The 19,785-nt window shown below is 41.3% G+C and overlaps 2 protein-coding genes across 2 annotated transcripts; one reads left to right on the top strand and one right to left on the bottom strand.

Moving 5' to 3' along the window:
- Window positions 1–399: 399 nt before the first annotated feature.
- pld6 (phospholipase D family, member 6) lies at window positions 400–11,691 on the bottom strand (the record flags this gene model as incomplete). The annotated part of the gene is made up of 5 exons (XM_083909659.1): window positions 400–482; window positions 5,921–6,031; window positions 7,338–7,571; window positions 10,950–11,179; window positions 11,513–11,691. The coding sequence occupies 5 exons, from the start codon at window positions 11,689–11,691 to the stop codon at window positions 400–402; spliced, it is 837 nt and encodes a 278-aa protein (XP_083765785.1).
- Window positions 11,692–12,934: 1,243 nt separating this feature from the next.
- LOC310943855 (transcription elongation factor 1 homolog) lies at window positions 12,935–16,783 on the top strand. The gene is made up of 4 exons (XM_083909529.1): window positions 12,935–12,998; window positions 13,335–13,461; window positions 13,547–13,617; window positions 15,693–16,783. Exons 2-4 carry the CDS (start codon window positions 13,346–13,348, stop codon window positions 15,755–15,757), a joined length of 252 nt encoding a protein of 83 aa, XP_083765655.1. The 5' UTR covers window positions 12,935–12,998; window positions 13,335–13,345; the 3' UTR covers window positions 15,758–16,783.
- The last annotated feature ends 3,002 nt before the right edge of the window (window positions 16,784–19,785 follow it).

The raw sequence follows: 19,785 nt of genomic DNA, 5'->3' as shown, positions 1-19,785 counted from the left end.
GAGAAAAAGACAAAAACACAAGACTACTTTTATCTACAACCAAAAGAAGAAGTTCTCCTATTTGGGAAGTACTTGGACGTCTGCGTGACTGGTAATACCAACCCTTCTGTACGTGAGCGAGACCTGGACGGTCTGATAGCGTCAGGAAGCTGGACCACCTCCACCTGAGGATCAAGTGTCAGGACAGAAGTCCTCAGAAGGTCCAATAATGCCCAAAAATGCATCCACACCCTGCTTGCAAAGGCACAGCTTAGATGGACTTGGCCATGTGACCAGAATGAAACCAAAACAAGTCTTCTTTGGCCAAACTGAAATATGGTGGACCCAAAAAAGCACTGCAAGGACACTCTGAAGTCTTCTTTGAAGAGCTTTGATATCAACCTCAAACACTGGGAACATCTAGACCAGGACCGAGCTGCCTGGAGAAGAACAGTCCAGGAAGATGTGGTCCTCAGTGCGAGCAGGAGAAGATCCTGTGCCATCTGCACACCCACCAAAACCCATAAAACGCCATGGTCATCATCAACCTGATGGACGAACAAGCGAGTGTTGTTTGGTACAGTCCAGTGACGATTGCTCTAAGATGCCAAGAGAAGCTCAGCTTCCTCTAAAATGTGGTATGGGTCGACAGAGAATAGGAATTGGAAAAAATGCGGCAAAAACGTCACTTCCAGGGAAGCTCGGCTTCTCTGGGGGTCAAAGGACGATGATTGGAGGAACTGTCCGATAGGCGGAAGCAGTTTTTCATTGATGCCGTTGCAGAAACATACACAACAGTGGCGCCTTCTCAGAATTGTTTTTTTTTTTTTTTTTAAATCACTGAGCTCATTGGTGATTGGAACAAATGCGGCAAAAACATCACTTCCAGGGAAGCTCGGCTTCTCTGGGGGTCAATGGACGATGATTGGAGGAACTGTCCGATAGGTACAACACAGAATAGTTTTTTTTATCACTGAGCTCAACAGTGATTGGAACAAATGCGGCAAAAACATCACTTCCAGGGAAGCTCGGCTTCTCTGGGGGTCGATGGACGATGATTGGAGGAAGTGTCCGAAACGCGGAAGCAGTTTTTCATCGACGCCGTTACAGAATCATACACGACAGCTATGCCTTCTCAGAATAGTTTTTTTTGTCACTGAGCTCAACGGTGATTGGAACAAATGCGGCAAAAACGTCACTTCCAGGGAAGCTCGGCTTCTCTGGGGGTCAATGGACTATGATTGGAGGAACTGTGCGATAGGTACAACACAGAATAGTCTACTTTCCACTGAGCTCAACGGTGATTGGAACAAACGCGGCAAAAACGTCACTTCCAGGGAAGCTCGGCCTCTCTGGGGGTCAATGGACGATGATTGGAGGAAGTGTCCGAAACGCGGAAGCAGTTTTTCAATGACGCCGTTACAGAATCATACACGACAGTGGCGTGTTTTCAGAATAGTTTTATTTTGTCACTGAGCTCAACGGTGATTGGAACAAATGCGGCAAAAACGTCACTTCCAGGGAAGCTCGGCTTCTCTGGGGGTCAATGGACTATGATTGGAGGAACTGTCCGATAGGTACAACACAGAATAGTTTTTTTTATCACTGAGCTCAACAGTGATTGGAACAAATGCGGCAAAAACATCACTTCCAGGGAAGCTCAGCTTCTCTGGGGGTCGATGGACGATGATTGGAGGAAGTGTCCGAAACGCGGAAGCAGTTTTTCATCGACGCCGTTACAGAATCATACACGACAGCTATGCCTTCTCAGAATAGTTTTTTTTGTCACTGAGCTCAACGGTGATTGGAACAAATGCGGCAAAAACGTCACTTCCAGGGAAGCTCGGCTTCTCTGGGGGTCAATGGACTATGATTGGAGGAACTGTCCGATAGGTACAACACAGAATAGTCTACTTTCCACTGAGCTCAACGGTGATTGGAACAAACGCGGCAAAAACGTCACTTCCAGGGAAGCTCGGCCTCTCTGGGGGTCAATGGACGATGATTGGAGGAAGTGTCCGAAACGCGGAAGCAGTTTTTCAATGACGCCGTTACAGAATCATACACGACAGCTATGCCTTCTCAGAATAGTTTTTTTTTTGTCACTGAGCTCAACGGTGATTGGAACAAATGCGGCAAAAACGTCACTTCCAGGGAAGCTCGTCTTCTCTGGGGGTCAATGGACGATGATTGGAGGAACTGTCCGATAGGTACAACACAGAATAGTCTTTTTTCCACTGAGCTCAACGGTGATTGGAACAAACGCGGCAAAAACGTCACTTCCAGGGAAGCTCGGCCTCTCTGGGGGTCAATGGACGATGATTGGAGGAAGTGTCCGAAACGCGGAAGCAGTTTTTCAATGACGCCGTTACAGAATCATACACGACAGTGGCGCGTTTTCAGAATAGTTTAAATTTGTCACTGAGCTTAACGGTGATTGGAACAAACTCGGCAAAAACGTCACTTCCAGGGAAGCTCGGCTTCTCTGGGGGTCGATGGACGATGATTGGAGGAAGTGTCTTAAAGGCGTCGACATCGTTGCAGAAACACAGACGACAGCGGCGCCTTCTCTGCCTCATATTTCGCGAGGGAAGTCTGTCAACAAATACCCGTTTGTCGTTTTGTTACTTGCTCGGCGATATATAGACCGCTTCCATTTGGCCTGAAATGACCTTACCCCTGTTTTAAAGACTGGTACTGGGAACTGGAACAGTCCAATTAGCCTAACGCAAACATCGGCTTCCGTGTGCTCCACTGGGCAAACCTGCTACTGTGTGCTTTACATTTCACTTGCAAATAATAAAAACAGAGAGGAGCACTTCTGAGGACACGGATGAGCGACACTCAGAGGTTTAGAGCCGACGGAGAGAGGCTGAAATAACTCGGATCGACACCGACACGATGGAACCATGTGGACCAGGTGGACATCTGATTCCACTCGTCTCACACACACACACACACGGACAGAAAGTACAGGAAAAAACATATTCTGGTCAAAATGAAGGTGTGGATATTTGCTGAGGCTGCAGACGGCAACATGATTCAACAGCAGCATGAATCAATAGACCCACCCTGTCTAACCCGTCTCAACAACCCAGGCTGCTGCTGCTGCTGCTGCTGCTGCTGGTGGTGGTGATGGTGTAATAGTGTGTTTTTCTTTTTTTTACACAAACTTAGTGATAACAAACAATCCAGGCTGGAATGTTACAGCCTGTCGGGAGCGCCGTGGACGACCATGAGCGTCACTTGTTGTGTTGTTTTTATATTTTTCTATAGTATTTTTATAGTTTTATTGTTCGTTCTATGAGGTCTATGAGGTCACATATATTTATTTATCTCTGATGCACAGCGCTTTGTTTCAGCTGTTGTTGTTTTTAAAGTGCTTTATAAATAAAGTTGGATTGGACTGGACTGTATGGCAACAGTTCACCAGCAGGGACAATAATGAAGGAGCTTCTGCGACGTTGTTAACGTCGTGAAGTCACCTGATCTCAATCCAGTATAAAAAATAAAAAACACCTTGAGAAAGTGGGACATTCGCAGAATAACAACAGCGTTTTCCTCTTCGTCCTGTATTGATTTTTTCCAGCCACAATATCAACATCGATGATATAACTGCAGCACATATCGATTCTCCCGCCGTATTATTTCCATTTAAAATTGATACAATCCTATTTTATTGTCTCGCTGCAGACAGCGCGGTGAGAAGGGATTACATTTACATGTAAGGCAATTTACGAGTGATGAATCACATTTGCACAGATAAGAAACGATGAGAACAGCGGGATTAATTATAACAATATTTCAGTTTGAAAAATGTTTTTCTTTTCTTTCTAAACACACCAGATAAAGCGTGAGAAGAAAACACACATCCTCCCTGATTTGGTTGCAGTAGTTGAGCTGTTGACGCATTAAAAATGTATTTTTCCCGCTGCATTATGCAACAGCCTGAAAGATTAAACTAAAGGTTAGACTCCTTCGTAGATCAGAAAACTTTCACTGCATGAACAAATATGTGACGAAAGAAAAAGTTCACGCTTTCTGAGCAACTTTTAATAAAAGTTGTCACCATTAAACTGCTATTTGTGTGTTACTGTAAACAACAATGTTCACAGAAACAGCTCAAATCATTGTATTTATCATTAAAATTAGATCTTAAGGCACATTACTGATTTCAGAGTATAAACTGAAGCTTTAGTCATCTTTCTATAAGAGGAATAGCTTTAGAATAATTAGCTGGAGTTAAATATAGTGTAGGTGTGGCACTGAGGGGGGGGCGGGGTCATCAGTGGATGTGACGGACAGGATATAGTCATTCCAGGCTTTTTTTGGTACTGTGGCTGCATTTAGTCCACTTTAAACCACCTGTGAGTTTTATTTTTTCAGAGTTCTGCATGAAACTGGGACAGTTTTTTAAAAAGATAAATACGATATCTGATCCAGTCAGGTTGAAGGAGGATGTTTGAGACTCCACAAGCACAGATCGCTGACCTCATTTGACCCCCAGGAAAATAATAAAACCCTTTTTCGGGGTCTCTGCAGGTTTCAACAAGTAAAATTTAAGACTTTTTAAGACTTTTTTAAGACAACAATGAATACAATTTAAGACCCATTTCACATCCATACTGCCAAAAAAGTAGAAAAGCTGTTAGCTGTGGGCTTTCGTTAAGTTTTCTCCGCTGCTATGCTAAGCGGTAACACGCCGCAGCGCGCGCACAGCCCGCTAGCTAGTGGTGCTCGACTTTAGTTCCGCGGTGCAGTTCTGTCATCGCATCCTCAAAAATCCAAAAATTTCAAAGCGAAACTGAAGTTTATGCACGTTTAAAATAAAAGTCACGTTAATAGATAGATTTTTAAGACCTTTCAAAATTGTATTGAAGACCTTTGATGAGATTTTAAGAGAATTTAAGACATTTTAAAGGCCTTAAATTCAAATGATTGGATTTAAGACTTTTTAAGACCCCGCGGATACCCTGTTTTAAGTGTCTGTACATACATGAAATCCAGTCTATCCTTGACTGAGCTAAAAGCTTAGCATTACAACCATATTTAACCAATCAGAGGAAATCAGCTGATCATCTAAACACCAGCTGAGCGTCGTTCCACTTTCCACTCTCAACGTTCACCTCTGTGATATATGAACCGTGCTCATGCACGTTTTCCTCTCCTCCTCCTCCTCCATCACTCACCCACTGCTCCCTCTGCACATTTGTACAACTTATGGGATCAGTGGACGATGAGCGGTGGGTGAGAGGGGCAATAGATCCACTCCCCTCCATCCTTTCCTCCCAACCTTGAATATTTCATCCATCATGCGTCTGACCATTCATTCACTCACTGTCACTCCCACAGACCTATTCGCCTCCCTTCTCTCTATCTCTCTCCACTCCAACACACACTCATCCATCTTTGCCATGGCTCCTGTCATCCATCCAAACCTCTGCATCACCAGGAAGCTGAGCCATCATCCCCCCTCCCCTCCTCTCCACTTTCAGAGAGTGAGCACAACCACTTCCAAGTCCAAGAAAGTGAGCACAAACGCAGCCAAACACCAACAACATCCATGTCTGAACATTAGATGTGACCAATAAACAAAAGGCACAAGGGTGTAGATGAAGCCTGTAAGTTTAAATGAATGATTTTTTTACTTCAGCAGAAGAAAACCAGTAGATGTGAGGGTGTAAAACTGCTCAGGGGAAGTTTAACTTGATGCAAAAGTGAGTGTGCGCTTCATAAAAACCAGGTCACGTGGGCTCAGCCAGGACACTTGTTGACACAATGTAATTAGAAAAGTAGCGAGCGCTCGCTCTGCTGCCACTTTGCATTAACGCGTCACCGCTTCACACAACCTCAGAACCCGCCCTGCGGCTACTGCTTTACAGAAGATAAAACAACAACAAAAACAACAACAACAACAAGAGGGAATAAAAGAGTAACTGACCTTGGATGAAGTCCGTGCGCTTCTTCAGTCCCTTCCGCCGCTGGATGGGTGTGCGCTGATGTCGGAAGCTGCTATTCCCTGAGATCCAGGCTGTTGTGCATGTGCCTGTCACTGGGGATAGCCACGGTGGAGAAAAAAAAAAAAAGAAGAGTCAATTACACACAATATATGTATGCAACACTTCCGGTGTGGACTTTCAAAATAAGAAGAGCCTCGCTCCAAGAGATTGTGTTGTCGCCACCTCTCATCCTCAATTTCTTTTACGCAGTATACTTGGCTACATTTGGAATAGTTTCTAATGAAAAACTTAGTTTTATTTTGTCTTATAAATAGCAAAGCTGGACTAAAAGAGAATATAAAAATATTTAATCAAACACCAGAGTTGTTGCTGTGTTTGTTTCTCTTCATATTGACAGGACACGTGATCCACTCTGCACGACCAAATGTATTTAAATTAAAAAAAATAACCCCATTTCCGGTCGTACCCTGCGCGTCACCGTCAGCTTGACGCAGCGTCAACAGTTACACTCCAGCCCTTCTTCAGCTGTAGAATGCGTCGATCGCTGCAGGATTTACGCACCATTTACGCATCATCCAAACCCGTGACCCCGCAGTCGTATTGATCGCTCATGAAGCGTGGATAAAATATAGCAGCTGATTTGCAAAGTCTAAAATTCCCCCCATTTAGTACACTTCACATCCAGATGCAAGCGAGTCTGACAAATCCAGTCATGGTCTTTATATCAACAAGCAGTGGCCTGACCGTGAGCAATGCAGAGTCATGCACACAGGCACATTAATCATGTCCCGACCTGATCAAGTCTACTCGCTAACCACAAAGAGTGGTATTGTTGCACACGCTGACAAATACCAGCACGCCAGCGCTACGTGACATTTTCTGTTTCTCAGCAAATCGTGTTGGAGCAAGACAGGAGGAAACTGCGGCATGAGGGGGCAACAACGCAACAGATCCGTCCAAAAACTTTAATTTTCATTGGTGCTCAGCAAAACGTAGCTCCTGAAACCGCAGGGAAACGCACACCCGGGATGTTTACAGTCACTGGAGTCTGTAAGAGATAAACTGCAAAGTGTGTTTTAAGGCATTAAAACTCAACTTTTACTCCTTAGTTCAATAAAAGAAAACCCTGTATATAAAAACACAAACTTTGATTTAAACACTCTCAACTAACAAAACAAAACACACCATTATCCTTTTCTAAGGCTCTGAGGTCAAACGACTGCAGCTCTTCTTCAAAAAGAGTGAGTTTTTGAACGTAAAGAAATAAAAGTAATAGAGGATTTAAACATGAACGTAACTTAAAGCAGCACACAGGCTTCCTAACAAGAAAATATCAACTCTGGAACCATTGTTCTGGCGAAGCAAACACGGCTTATTATTATTATTTAGTTATTGAACGTGAGGTGGGTTTCTGGCGGAACCGAGCCGGGTCGTTGTGCGCCCACAGTCTGTGGAACTCCCCGACGAAGGGCCGCACCAGCTCGGGCATGTCAGTGATGAGGAGGTTCTCCATGTTGCTCTGCACCGCCGTCAGCGTCCAGTTGAGGGAGCCAGTGATGAGCAGCCGGCCGTCCACCACTGCAAACTTGTGATGCATGTGCACCGTGTCCACGCCGTAGCGCACACAGATGCCTGCGGAGTGCAGAGTAGATAGAGAGAGAGATGTTATATTATAAGCAGAGCACCTGCTCTGAAATTCTGGGCAGTGCATCGAGAATATCAGTGGAAATCTGCATTCAAATTACACTTAAATGCGCTTTATAAATACCACTTTGCATAGGTTTCATTAGAGCTGAAACGATTAATTGAAGAATCTATTATTAATGCTTTTTTCATGATTAAAACAAGATTTCTGATTGTTTCAGCTTCTTAAATGGTTTCTTTGCTCCACATAAACAAATAAATCATTCAAACTGAATCATTTTGGTTTGAGAACAAAACAAGAAGTTCAAGAACATTGTCATTTCCAGGTTTGACATTTTTTTTTTTTGACATTTTCTGACATTTTCTGGACCAACCGATTCATCTATTAATCGAGAAAATAATCGACAGATTAATCGATTACGAAAATAATCGTTAGTTGCAGCTCTAGGTTTAACACAGTTTTTGTTAGAGTGGACAAAAGCTGATTTGAGTTTGCATAAAACAAAGATTAGACATGCAAATTTATCTTGAAAGGTTAAGTTCATGCCTTTATTAAAAGCCTCCATTTAAGTTTTTAAGTCTGTTTATAACACGAAGGAGATCCAGGGTCTGAATGAGATTAATGAAAGGTCAAATTATGCCTTGACTGTAGCAAACATAATCAGTCAGACTCACTCAGTGTTCAGTGACGTATGCAGCAAACGACACCAGAGCGTCGGCCTGTGGCGTGTGTTTGTGTTGCTGTTGATTCCACTTAATAAAGGCCCTGCTGCTCTGAATGAAACTCTGGCTCCTGGTGTTTATTTCAGCCCGTTTCCCCTTCAGGTGTTTTGGTTACAGATAAAATAAGATCGAAACACACAGTTTAAAATCAAAGCCTAGAAGGCATTTATTGGACAACGCTGATACACTCTCTAAAACTCACCACACTACACACTCCATCCAGACACGTTTACATATCCATACATGTACAAATAATATGCTAGATGTTAAATTTAGCGGGATTTTTAAGTCAGTTAATTGATCTACAGTCGCACAAACTGTCAGCTTGTTTAAAAACATGGTTAAAAACATTATTGTTTACTGCAGCTTTCTAATATTACCAATTTTAACCACTTAAACTTTCCTTTTTAATGATTTTAATAATTAAAAAATGTATATAAACATTTTTTTTGCTTGATTTTAAGTTGTTTAATGTTTTAAATTGTTGATTGTTGATCTTAAATTGTTTAATGTTTTAAATTGTTTTAATTTCATAATTGATTTTTGAATTTATTGTGTTTAAATTTCAAATTATTTTAAATTACATTCATTTCTGCTTGATTTTAAATTACATTAATTTCTGCTTGATTTTTAAATTGTTTGATGTTTTAAGTGGTTTGAATTTCTTTACTTGATTTTTTTAATTGATTGTGTTTTAATTTCAAATGTATTTCCTGCCTGTAAAGCACTATGAATTGCCTTGTGTAAGAATGGTGCTATACAAATAAACTTGCCTTGCCTTACAAAAAAAAAAAGTACTAGGTACCAGGTACTATATCTCTACTTGAAAAGCAAATAAAACGTGCCGAGTTGTGCCGTGCCGTGCCGTACCGGGACCATGTGGCGGAAAAGTGCCATTAAAGCGTTCCTACAGTAATGAAAATATTATCTATTCTGAGCTCCTGTAGAGACATAAACCCTACATTATAAGCTGAACAAAAACATACTTTAATATTGAATATTGTTCCCCCTCATTCACACACACACTGATCCTTTGAGAGCATTTCCACGGCTGGGTTTACTCTAATGAAAATTAATGGGAATGTTTTATGAATAAACTCTGGACTCTGGGTGCCAACAAAGCCTAAAAAATCCCAGCGCTCGAGTGCCAGATTACTCAGTGCAGCAGAACAATGACAAAAACACAAAAAAGCAACCATATGTGCCGCCACTCGCACCAGTGTGATTTTACGACGTTAGACACATCTGTCGCTCCTCTGTCTGTCATTGGCGAGTCATCTCTCACTTGTGACTGTGTTTCCCATGAGCTTCTGTGTTTATCCTCACTGTGTTAGTCAAAGGTTAAGGACAGAGGATGTTGTACCTACAGGCTGCACAGTTACACTCGAGGCTTGAACACACACACACACACACAAAGAAACACTTTGCCTAATGAAACGTGTTGTCTGGTTGCCAATTTCTTACTTACTTAATCCTCACTTAACAATATATACTGCGGCTGTAATTTATGGAATGCAGAGCGGGCTGAAAGCGAGACAGCGCGAGTCAGGCACCAAATCCGTCAGTGCTCGCAGAGGATGACGACTCTGACCCTGAATCATCATCATCATCTGAGGGCTCACAGTGGCACCACCACTCCATTCACCCCAGACACGTGAACTCTCTTTGTTCCTTTCACCACTAAACAACCCTGAGTGACATAATGACAGAGACTGTGGTCGTCCCAGAACACAGAGTGAGCACCTTTTGTTGAGAAGGACCCGAGTCATCCTTCCCGTATTTCAGGTCCATTTCATGTCCATATTAACCCCACGGTGTTGGTGAGTCCCCTTGAACAATAATATTACTTCCTGGGCCCCTTAAAAACTACGAGAGAAACTATTTTGATAATCGATAATCGGTTTGAAGCTTTTTTCATGATTAAAACCAGATTTCTGATTGTTTTAGCTTCTTAAATGTGAATATTTTCTTTGCTTCTTTGCTCCACATAAACGAAGAAATCATTAAAACTGAATAATTTCGATTTGTGGGCAAAACCAGACATTCGAGAACATCGTCAGTTCCAGGTTTGACAAACACTGATCAACGTTTTTTTAACATTTTCTGACATTTTATGGACCGAACGATTCATCGATTAATCGAGAAAATAATCGACAGATTAATCGATTACCAAAATAATCGTTAGTTGCAGCTCTAAAAACTACTGTTCAAAAGATAAGGCTCACTTAGAAATGTCCTCACATTTTGAAGGAAAAGCACTTTTTTTCAATGAATCTAACGTTAAATGAATCATAAACACACTCTATACATTGTTAATATGGTTAACGACTATTCTAGCTGCAAACGTCTGGTTTTTAATGGAATATGTACATAGGTGTATAGAGGCCCATTTCCAGTGTGTTAATGGTACATTGTGTTTGCTAATGGTGTTAGAAGGCTATTGGATGATTAGAAAACCCTTGAGAACCCTATTATTTTGAATAAAAATCATTATTTCTAATCTTGTCAATGTCTTGACTGTATTTTCTATTCATTTTGCAACTCTTTTGATGAATAAAAGTCCTGACTTTTAATGGAAAACACAACAAACTTTTGAACAGTAGTGTGTGTGAATTTCACTAACAAGACATAAACAGATCTCACCGGCTTTGCGGAGGACGCCGATCTGCGAGCCGGTGATGGCGCTGTAGTCTTTGTCGGTGAGGATTCGGACGGCGACGCCCTTGCTGTGCAGCATCAACACAGCTCTGCTCAGATCCATGTTGGAAAAGGCAAAAACACACAGGTCCAGAGAGGAGGCGGCGGACAGGACGTGGCGGAGAAGGCGGGAGAAAGAGGTCTCGACCCCGTGAGGCAGCACGCATAAACAGGAACTAGGGGAGAAAGAAGATAAAGCGGTGTTATCCACGTGTTCCTTCAGCATCCTGGTGTTTTTTATGTGTCATGGAAACAACAAAATGTGAGGGTAAATTATTCATTAAAGGCTGAGTTTGGGTTTAATTTCATGCAGAGAGGTGATCCAGTGTGTAACAGATTGTTCCTGCTCAGTTAGGAACAGCGGGAATTAATGATGATCAACGCGCTGATGAAATCCATTTACTGCGAGTAAGTCGACTGAGCAGTTTTTGGCCATGAAAACAACAAAACTGTGATACAGCAATACTGCGAAAACTTCCATTTACTCGAGTGCTTTATGTTTCACTTACTGAGGCGAAGCAGGAGTGAACATGTGCTCTACACAAGCTAATTCTGAGGGAAAAAACAGCACTTCGTTGAGGCTTCTACCAGGCCTGAGGCGACGGACGAGCCACACGAGCAGCTCCAAACTCAGAGAGAGAGCAGCCAAGCCCAGGCCGACCACCTTCACTGTCCACAGCACTGACATCTGAAAACCAAACAAAGGTAGAACTGCTATTTACTTATCTTTACATCAAATTAGAAGACGCTTTTGACACTTTCAGAGCTGCCTTGTGCAGAATTATCTTTTTTGTCAGCACCTGAAAAAATCATCACCATCATTTAGTTCTTCATTAGCTTCTTAATTTTTTAAGTTTGCTTACTTTTCTCTTGTTCCCATCACCACAAAATGAGTACTTATGATGAATTGTAATGTTTGAAGATTTGAAAACCTTTGTTTGCTGTCTCTTTGTGTAGTAATCTTACGCTTCAAAACGTGAAATGTATGAGGTAGAAACAAGATTATATACTTAGACCAAAAAACTTGTGCGTAGTATATTCAATTTGGACATTTAAAACTGTTGCTCATAACTTTTAAATATAAACGAATGTCTATTAAGTTTAAAAAAAACAAAAAACTGTAAACACATATTAGAATCACAGGTAGAGATATTATATTATATTATATATATATATATAAGTATGAGATTTATTTTGTTTTTAACTTGCTGGCAAATTTTTCTGGAACCTGCCCCAATATTAACACTTTCAAATCTGTCCAGATAACAAATAACAGTCCAAAAACTGTTCACCTTTATAAAAATATTTTCAAAGAAGACCACATACTTATTTATTTTAGAATTTATCCTTACTCGTTTTTATGTTTTATTTACGTTTTTATTATTAATTATTGTGGAGTACTTGTCTTTCTCATGTACAATGTTCAATTTTCTTTTTAATAAAGCTGAGAAATGAGAAAATAGATTACCGACTAATTCCTCGGGGGTGGGATGAACCATTAATTGCTAGTTTTTTTTTACGATAGTATGCTAGTCTCATGCTAGTCGCCACTGGACGTGCAAAGTACATAAACATTTACAACAGAAAACTGACAGTGTCAGGCTAAACTAATGAGACCAAGGTTAATGTTAACATTTTAATATTTTCAGTTGACAGAGAGTAAAAGAAAGTGACTTATTTATCGTTTTTCATGGAGCCGCTCACCCGACTTCCTGGTTTATTTCCGGGTTGTGGGCACCGTCGCCCATGCGCAGTAGTGTTACTCCCGTCCCTGGTTGAACGCTGTCGCCACCACGCGGAAGCTGGGCGCCGACGCGATGACGTCACTACTAAAACCCTTTGACTGACATGTCCGGCAGCCAATCGCTGCCCGCGACTCGCCTCGCTCTCCTCCACTCACCGAGCGCGAACAGTTGCCGGTGCCGGGTCTTAAAGCAACCGTCACCACTTAATGCTGCTCATTACGGCAACGTGTGTTTCCCCACAAGCAAAAAGGTAAACAACGGTCAACTTTTACTACACGAGAGTTACCAAAGGTTCCGTAGCGATGTCCGTCAAAGACACAATCGAAGGCGTTTTCGCAGTTTGAAGTCCGCTGAAGTTGTGTGTTTGTCACGGCGAAGCGTTGTTGTGCTGCAGCAACAGCCATGCTAATGTTGTCATGCTAATGTTGTCATGCTAACTCACCAAGATAGTAGTGAGGCACACACTGGAATGTTTTTGTTTTTCTCGTCCACGGTTTCCACGTCATTATCTTCTCTGTGGCGACACTGACTCGTAGCCCTTGTTTAAGTCTGTGTCTTTTGTGTCTTTTGTGTTTTTATAATTCAGTTTGTGAAACTATGGGTCGCCGCAAGTCCAAAAGAAAGCCTCCTCCTAAGAAGAAGATGACCGGGGATCTGGACTCTCAGTTCACCTGTCCCTTCTGCAACCACGAGAAGTCATGTGATGTCAAAATGTACGTTGAAATGGTTTAAAGTTTAAGCGTGACAACAAGCGTTGTCCACAACTTTTCTTATGTTTGTTTGTTTGTTTGTCAACAGGGAGAGAAGCAGAAATACCGGGATTATATCATGCACCGTTTGTTTGGAGGAGTTCCAGACCCCCATCACCTGTATCCTTTACTCAATATCACTGTCACACAGTTGCACAACGTTTGAAAACCTAATTTAATCAAAGAAAAGCACGAAACGCAGACAAAACTTTTCTTAAAACTTGGAAACACTTCACAAAACCACCTCATTTTGGTGTTGAATGTCGATATAGTCAACTGCACTCGGACATCCGGACGCTTTTATCAAATGCGACTTTGATCCAAAGCCAGTCACCTATGATCTACACCAGGGGTCTCAAACTGGAGGCCCCCCAATCGATTACATGCGGCCCCTATCATGTTATAATGAAAACTTTAAACACAGTGTGTAGCTGAGGCACAGCTGCCAGCGAGGTGATAGAATATTATACATGTTTGCTAGCAATGTTTATTATAACAGTAATAATAATAAGACATTTGGTCATAATCATCCCATTATTAAATGCATCATATACAACATTCAATTACATATTTAAATACACTTGTTAGGGCCCGAGCCACGAATGGCAGCAGCTGAAACGGCTCCTAGTACGAATTTTAATTCCAGTTGTCCACATTATTTTTAATGTAATTTAAAATAATTGTCTGTTTTTGATCTTAATACATTCATTTTGCATCATAAAGAGTATTATTAAGTATACGTGTGATATCGTGAAGCAATATTGTGAACAGTTGAACTTTTTATTCTCTAGGCCTAACCCTAACCCTCTTGACCACAATAGGGCATTGGCCCCCAGGTCATTTGAGTTTGAGAGCCCTGATCTACACTCTCTGGATCAGGGCTCTCAAACTCAAATGACCTGGGGGCCACATAATATGAGGTCCAAGTCTGGTCAGTAGGGGGCAGTCGAGTAAAGAAAAGCCCAACTGTTGAGTCGCGATGTTAGCTTTAAATGATTATCACATTATTCCATTGTGATATAATAACAACAACATTTGTGACATTATTTTTTACACCATTTCAAAGTAAAAGGAGTTTGTTTTGATATGCAAAGACATATTATTCACAATAACAAACATTGATGATGCAAAATATGTAAATAATAAGTTTGAGATAATTGAGAACTGTTTCATAAAACCAGCATTCACAGGTCATTACTTTATCTATGATTACGCATTTATAAGAGACACTGATGAAATGTCATAATGGAGATGAAAATTAAACGTTTTTCTACAGTGACACTGTTTTTTTAACATTTGAAACGGTGTGAAATACGATTTAAAGCTCTCAAATATGGTTTTCTGTTATCTTAAATTTGGCAGTTCATCAATCAGTGCTCATTTAAAAGGTGTTTTTTAATAACGTGGCCAAAAACAGTTACTACATTCAAATTCAAAATACCGAGGTCTTTTAGGTTTGGTTTTCTGACGTAACTGGCAACCCGTGGTTGCTCGGCAGCTGAGACTCTACTGGCTGCAATGATTGGTAGATGGCGGTAGGTGGCGCCAGATGACGCCAAAACATGATTTCAAAACATAAACATGATTTGCAGTCTGCAAAATATTTGTTTTAATGCAAATATTTTGTCTGTACTGTTGTTGTTGGTGAGTTCAGTTTGTTATATGAACATTATTCCTGAGTCTCTGTGACATATTAGGAGGATTTTATGGCCAGTTTCTTTAAATTTATTACATAATGCACCTTTGAAGTTCAAAATGAGTTCCAAACAAACATTGCAGATGGATAATGACAGACTCCATTATAGAATAGGTCACTGAAGTACTGTGCTCTGCAACTGCATTAAAACCACCGACCTGTTTTATCGTTGCGGTTGATATTATGATGTATACAAACTCCCTTCTCTACCTAACAGAGATTATATCCTCTTTCATAATTCTGCTGTAACCAGTGAAAATCTACGACCCACACGAGACTCTTCCGCTCTCTTTTTACGACCCATCGTGGTCAAATTCCACCTCACCGATCATTCTGTGAATCCATGAGGTGCTTAAAACATTTAAGAAACTCACTCAAGTAGCTTTCATGGGGGGGAACACTTATGTGTATAAAGTTAATATTCTCCTCCCGTATCCCTGCAGTTAATCTAGTTGTGAAGCAACATAATCGTGTTAATCCTTAATCCACTGCTTTTCAGACCTGTCAGAGCCCGTGGACGTATACAGTGACTGGATAGACGCCTGTGAAGCAGCCAATCAGTAGCCCTCGTGGAGCCGGACGCTTCCTCGGAACATGCGGAGGAACGCGCCGGTCGGTCGGTCTCGGCCCTTTTAGGATATTTAAACTACTCGGTTAATATTTCTGAGATGTTTACGATGGTTTGAGAATTTACCGCCGCCGTCTCATTTCCTGTACGAGGTCTGAAGCAGAAGGCTTTAAATTAATCCCGTTTAGTTGGAGCGACATTTCTGCCCACGCGCGTTCTTTCTATTCACTCTGATTGAGATTTATTGCGTTATTTGTTATTCAGTGTTTGCTGATTTATCCTCTCACACTGAGCAGGCTTTTCTCAATTCAATGACTTTTATTTTTGGAATATTTAGGAAACGGGTCTCACAAGCCCCGTTTATATAGATGAAGTGTAGACGAGCTTTTAAATATTTAGTAAATCCTGCTGTTTAATTATGTTTTTCCCCCTCAGCCGGTAGCTAGTTTTTTGCCGTACAAATTAAGTTTTACGCAGGTTAGCTTTTTAGTGTGAAATGAAAACACTAATTATGGGTTAGTCTTTCTCCGTTATACACTGTTGCAGACAGCACGGCACTGCCAATCTTTATTATGGTTAAACTAGGTGTGAAATAAGTATTAATCTGGTTCAGGTCGGCATCGACTGTGGTATGACGTCACGTCGAAGACTTACAGCAGAACACACGAGTGGATCTTCGCTATTTTTACTTTTAGTGTTTTTGAAGACGCGTACGTATCCGCGTTGATCGATCCTCAGGTAGCGCCGATGTTACGGGTTTGTATTCGCTCATAACTGTCGATGACGGCCGCGTCATTCCACTCGAGGTTTTCAGGTGATTTGTGTTTTATCTTGTAGATCATTGTTCAACATAAAAACAAACAAAAAATACAGGTCTTATCCCCTAAATCACTCAGTTATTTTTGTTTAATTTCCCATGCGATGGCCAAAAGGGAGGATGCTGGCTTTTCTTTTTCTTTGTTTTTTTGTTTTTTATATATATATTAATTTGAAAATTGTGATATTGGCAATAAAAAAAAAAAAAAGCAATACGATTTGATGCAACTGTGTAAAAGTTTGTTACGCAAAGAAATCTGGTTAAATCCAGCAGAATAAGCTGTGATAACGTCTTTATTCGGATTGATTTAATTGGTTTGTGTACAGCATTGGTCCTCAAAGTGCGGCCTGGGGGCCAATGGCGGCCCGCAGAAACATTTCTGGCGGCCCCGCAATGAATTACAGTTGATAGTTTTAATTCAGGAGCGACTAAGCTTGTTAAATGTTTATTGGACATTACTGGATACAGACCAATAAGTGTAAACAAAAATACTGGGTATTTACCTGGTTTCTATATGGTGAATTTTAGTGTATTATTGGGTTATAAGCTGGTAATAAGCAGGTAGCTACAGCCCCCAATTACTAGCTATTTACCCAGTAAATATATGGTAACAGAAATGTGTTACTTGGTATTAACCTGTAATTAGAAGGTAAGAACAATGGCCAAAATACTGGGTAATTACCCAGTAAATTATAAAGAGTTATTATATTAACGCTTATATTAGTTAACGCTAAACTGTAGAACTGCAATCTGGTCATTAAAATGATTACAAATGGGATTTCTTTCTGTTTTTTTTTCCTTTGGCGGCCCTCAGTCCAATGTTGGGTTCCTAAATTGGCCCTCGGGTATCAGAAGTTTGAGAACCCCTGGTGTACAGTATTTTTATGTGACTTGAACATCCTGTATAGCACTTATATGGCACTACAGCACCACCAGCTGGCGGCAAACGGAAGGGCAAGCTCAGAGTAAAGATGTTGCGGCAGGAATTAAGACCTTGAATTATAGATGCTTTAATACGTCTGTGTTTTTTGTTTGATACAGAAAGAAAGAAAAGAGTCATATTTCAGACTTCGAGCTTTTATTTGTCTCCGTCTTAACCGATAAACGATAACATCGCGTCAAAGAAGAACCCCTTAAATTCATTATAGCACGATATACACAGTCAGATCACCCGTCTCCTGTGGCGTCTGTGTGACCCTCGACACGTATATATTGTGTCTCCAGGAGTCCGGTACGAATGCGCGAGTTCAGGATGGAGTCGATCGCAGATGAAAGAAGACGCGGTGAATCGCACGGCGTCTCTGCAGCAGGCAGCGCGGAGTGATAATAGATGTAGATGTAGAGTAGAGTGCTGCCTGGGCTCTCCACCCAGGAAGTGTGTGTATGTGTGTGTGTGTGTGTGTGTGTGTGTGTGTGCATGCGTGTGTGTGCATGCGTGCACCGCACTGTGCATTGTGTTTGATGATGGACCCCAGCTGGAGAGGTATTGACAAAGTCTTATGAAACACGCTGCAGGGATGATTACAATGGAGAATGATTATCACTTAGTCTCTCGTCCTCCGTCTCCCTCCCTCCCTCCCACCTCCTCCTCCTCCCCCCTCTCTCTCTTCCATCCCTCCCTCGTTCTTTTCTCTCCTCTCCCATTCAAGCACGCGAGGTCAAGTGTCACTCCGTCTCCGTTGTCAAGGCTGCCAATCACCCACACGGTGAGTGCGAGGCAACTGTTGCCAGGGAAACAGAGCGATTTCGGGGTTGCTAGGCACCTGGAGCTGTGCTCACAATAGTTATTTTGTTGCTTAGAAGCACACACGCGCACACACACACACACACACACATACACGCATGCATTCACAAATACACACAAACAAAAACAAATTGCCCAATCAACAAGTTCACGCAGCCTCGGAGTGAAATTCAAATAAATTACGATCGCGCCGCGCGCTAATAAATTACGGATTTGCTTATGCGGTTTGTAAGGAATCGTCGTATGATAAATGATAACGGTGTCGTTTATCACGGGCACATTTGCAAACAGATGCTGATAAAAATGCTGAATGTGCAATGAATTGTAATTTATAACACTTAGCAATAATGCTAATGTAAAAAAAAAAAAAAATGTTTTATAGTAACACCTCAGCTGCCTGATTCATCAGCAGCAGCAGTTCAAGAATTCTTCAAACCTACACTTCAACTTGATCAACAAAAGACATGAACATCCATCATTGTGACTAAAAATAGTCGCCCGTACGATCAATCAGTCGCTTATTTCCCCACTAACGCGTCGTGGACCCAGTGAACCCAGCTTAAAGACGCCATATGTAAGAATGTGGCCAAAAACGACATTACTGCATTGATATTCAAAATACCGAGGTCTTTTTAGGTTTGGTTTTCTGACATAACTGGCAACCCGTGGTCGCTCTGCAGCTGAGACTCTGCTGACTGCAATGATTGGTAGACGGCGGTAGGTGTCGCCACATGACGCCAAAACATGATTTCGAAACATAAACATGATTTGCAGTCTGCAAAAATGCACATATTTTGTCTGTACTGTTGTTGTTGGTGAGTTCAGTTTGTTATATGTTATATATACATTATTCCTTCCATATTCCACCTTTAAAGGTTCATTATGTAATCAATCTAAAGCCATAAAATCCTCCTAATATGTCACAGAGACTCAGGAATAATGTTCATATAACAAACTGAACTCACCAACAACAACAGTACAGACAAAATATTTGCATTAAAAAAAAGTATTTTGCAGACAGCAATTATGTTTTGAAATCATGTTTTGGCGTCATGTGGCGCCACCTACCGCCGTCTACCAGTCATTGCAGTCAGTCGAGTCTCAGCTGCCGAGCAACCACAGGTTGCCAGTTACGTCAGAAAACCAACCCTAAAAGACCTCTGTGTTTTGAATTTGAATGTAGTAACTGTTTTTGGCCACATTCTTACATATGGCGCCTTTAAATGCTCTGCTTTCATGCTATGATCTCACTTTAGCATCAAGTACTGCGTCTGTACTGTTGTTGTTGGTGAGTTCAGTTTGTTATATGAACATTATTCCTGAGTCTCTGTGACACATTAGGAGGATTTTATGGCCAGTTGATTTAGATTTATTTACATAATGCACCTTTAAACGTGTGGCTTTATATGATGATCTGTTATATTTAGCTTCATGCTAAGTGTGTGTGTGTGTGTCCTGTTGCT

The sequence above is a fragment of the Microchirus variegatus genome, assembly GCF_963457635.1.
Source record: "Microchirus variegatus genome assembly, chromosome: 23".
Taxonomy (NCBI): Eukaryota; Metazoa; Chordata; class Actinopteri; order Pleuronectiformes; family Soleidae; genus Microchirus; species Microchirus variegatus.
The sequence above is the reverse complement of the archived record's forward strand: the minus strand, read 5'-3'. Positions and strand labels throughout refer to the sequence as shown.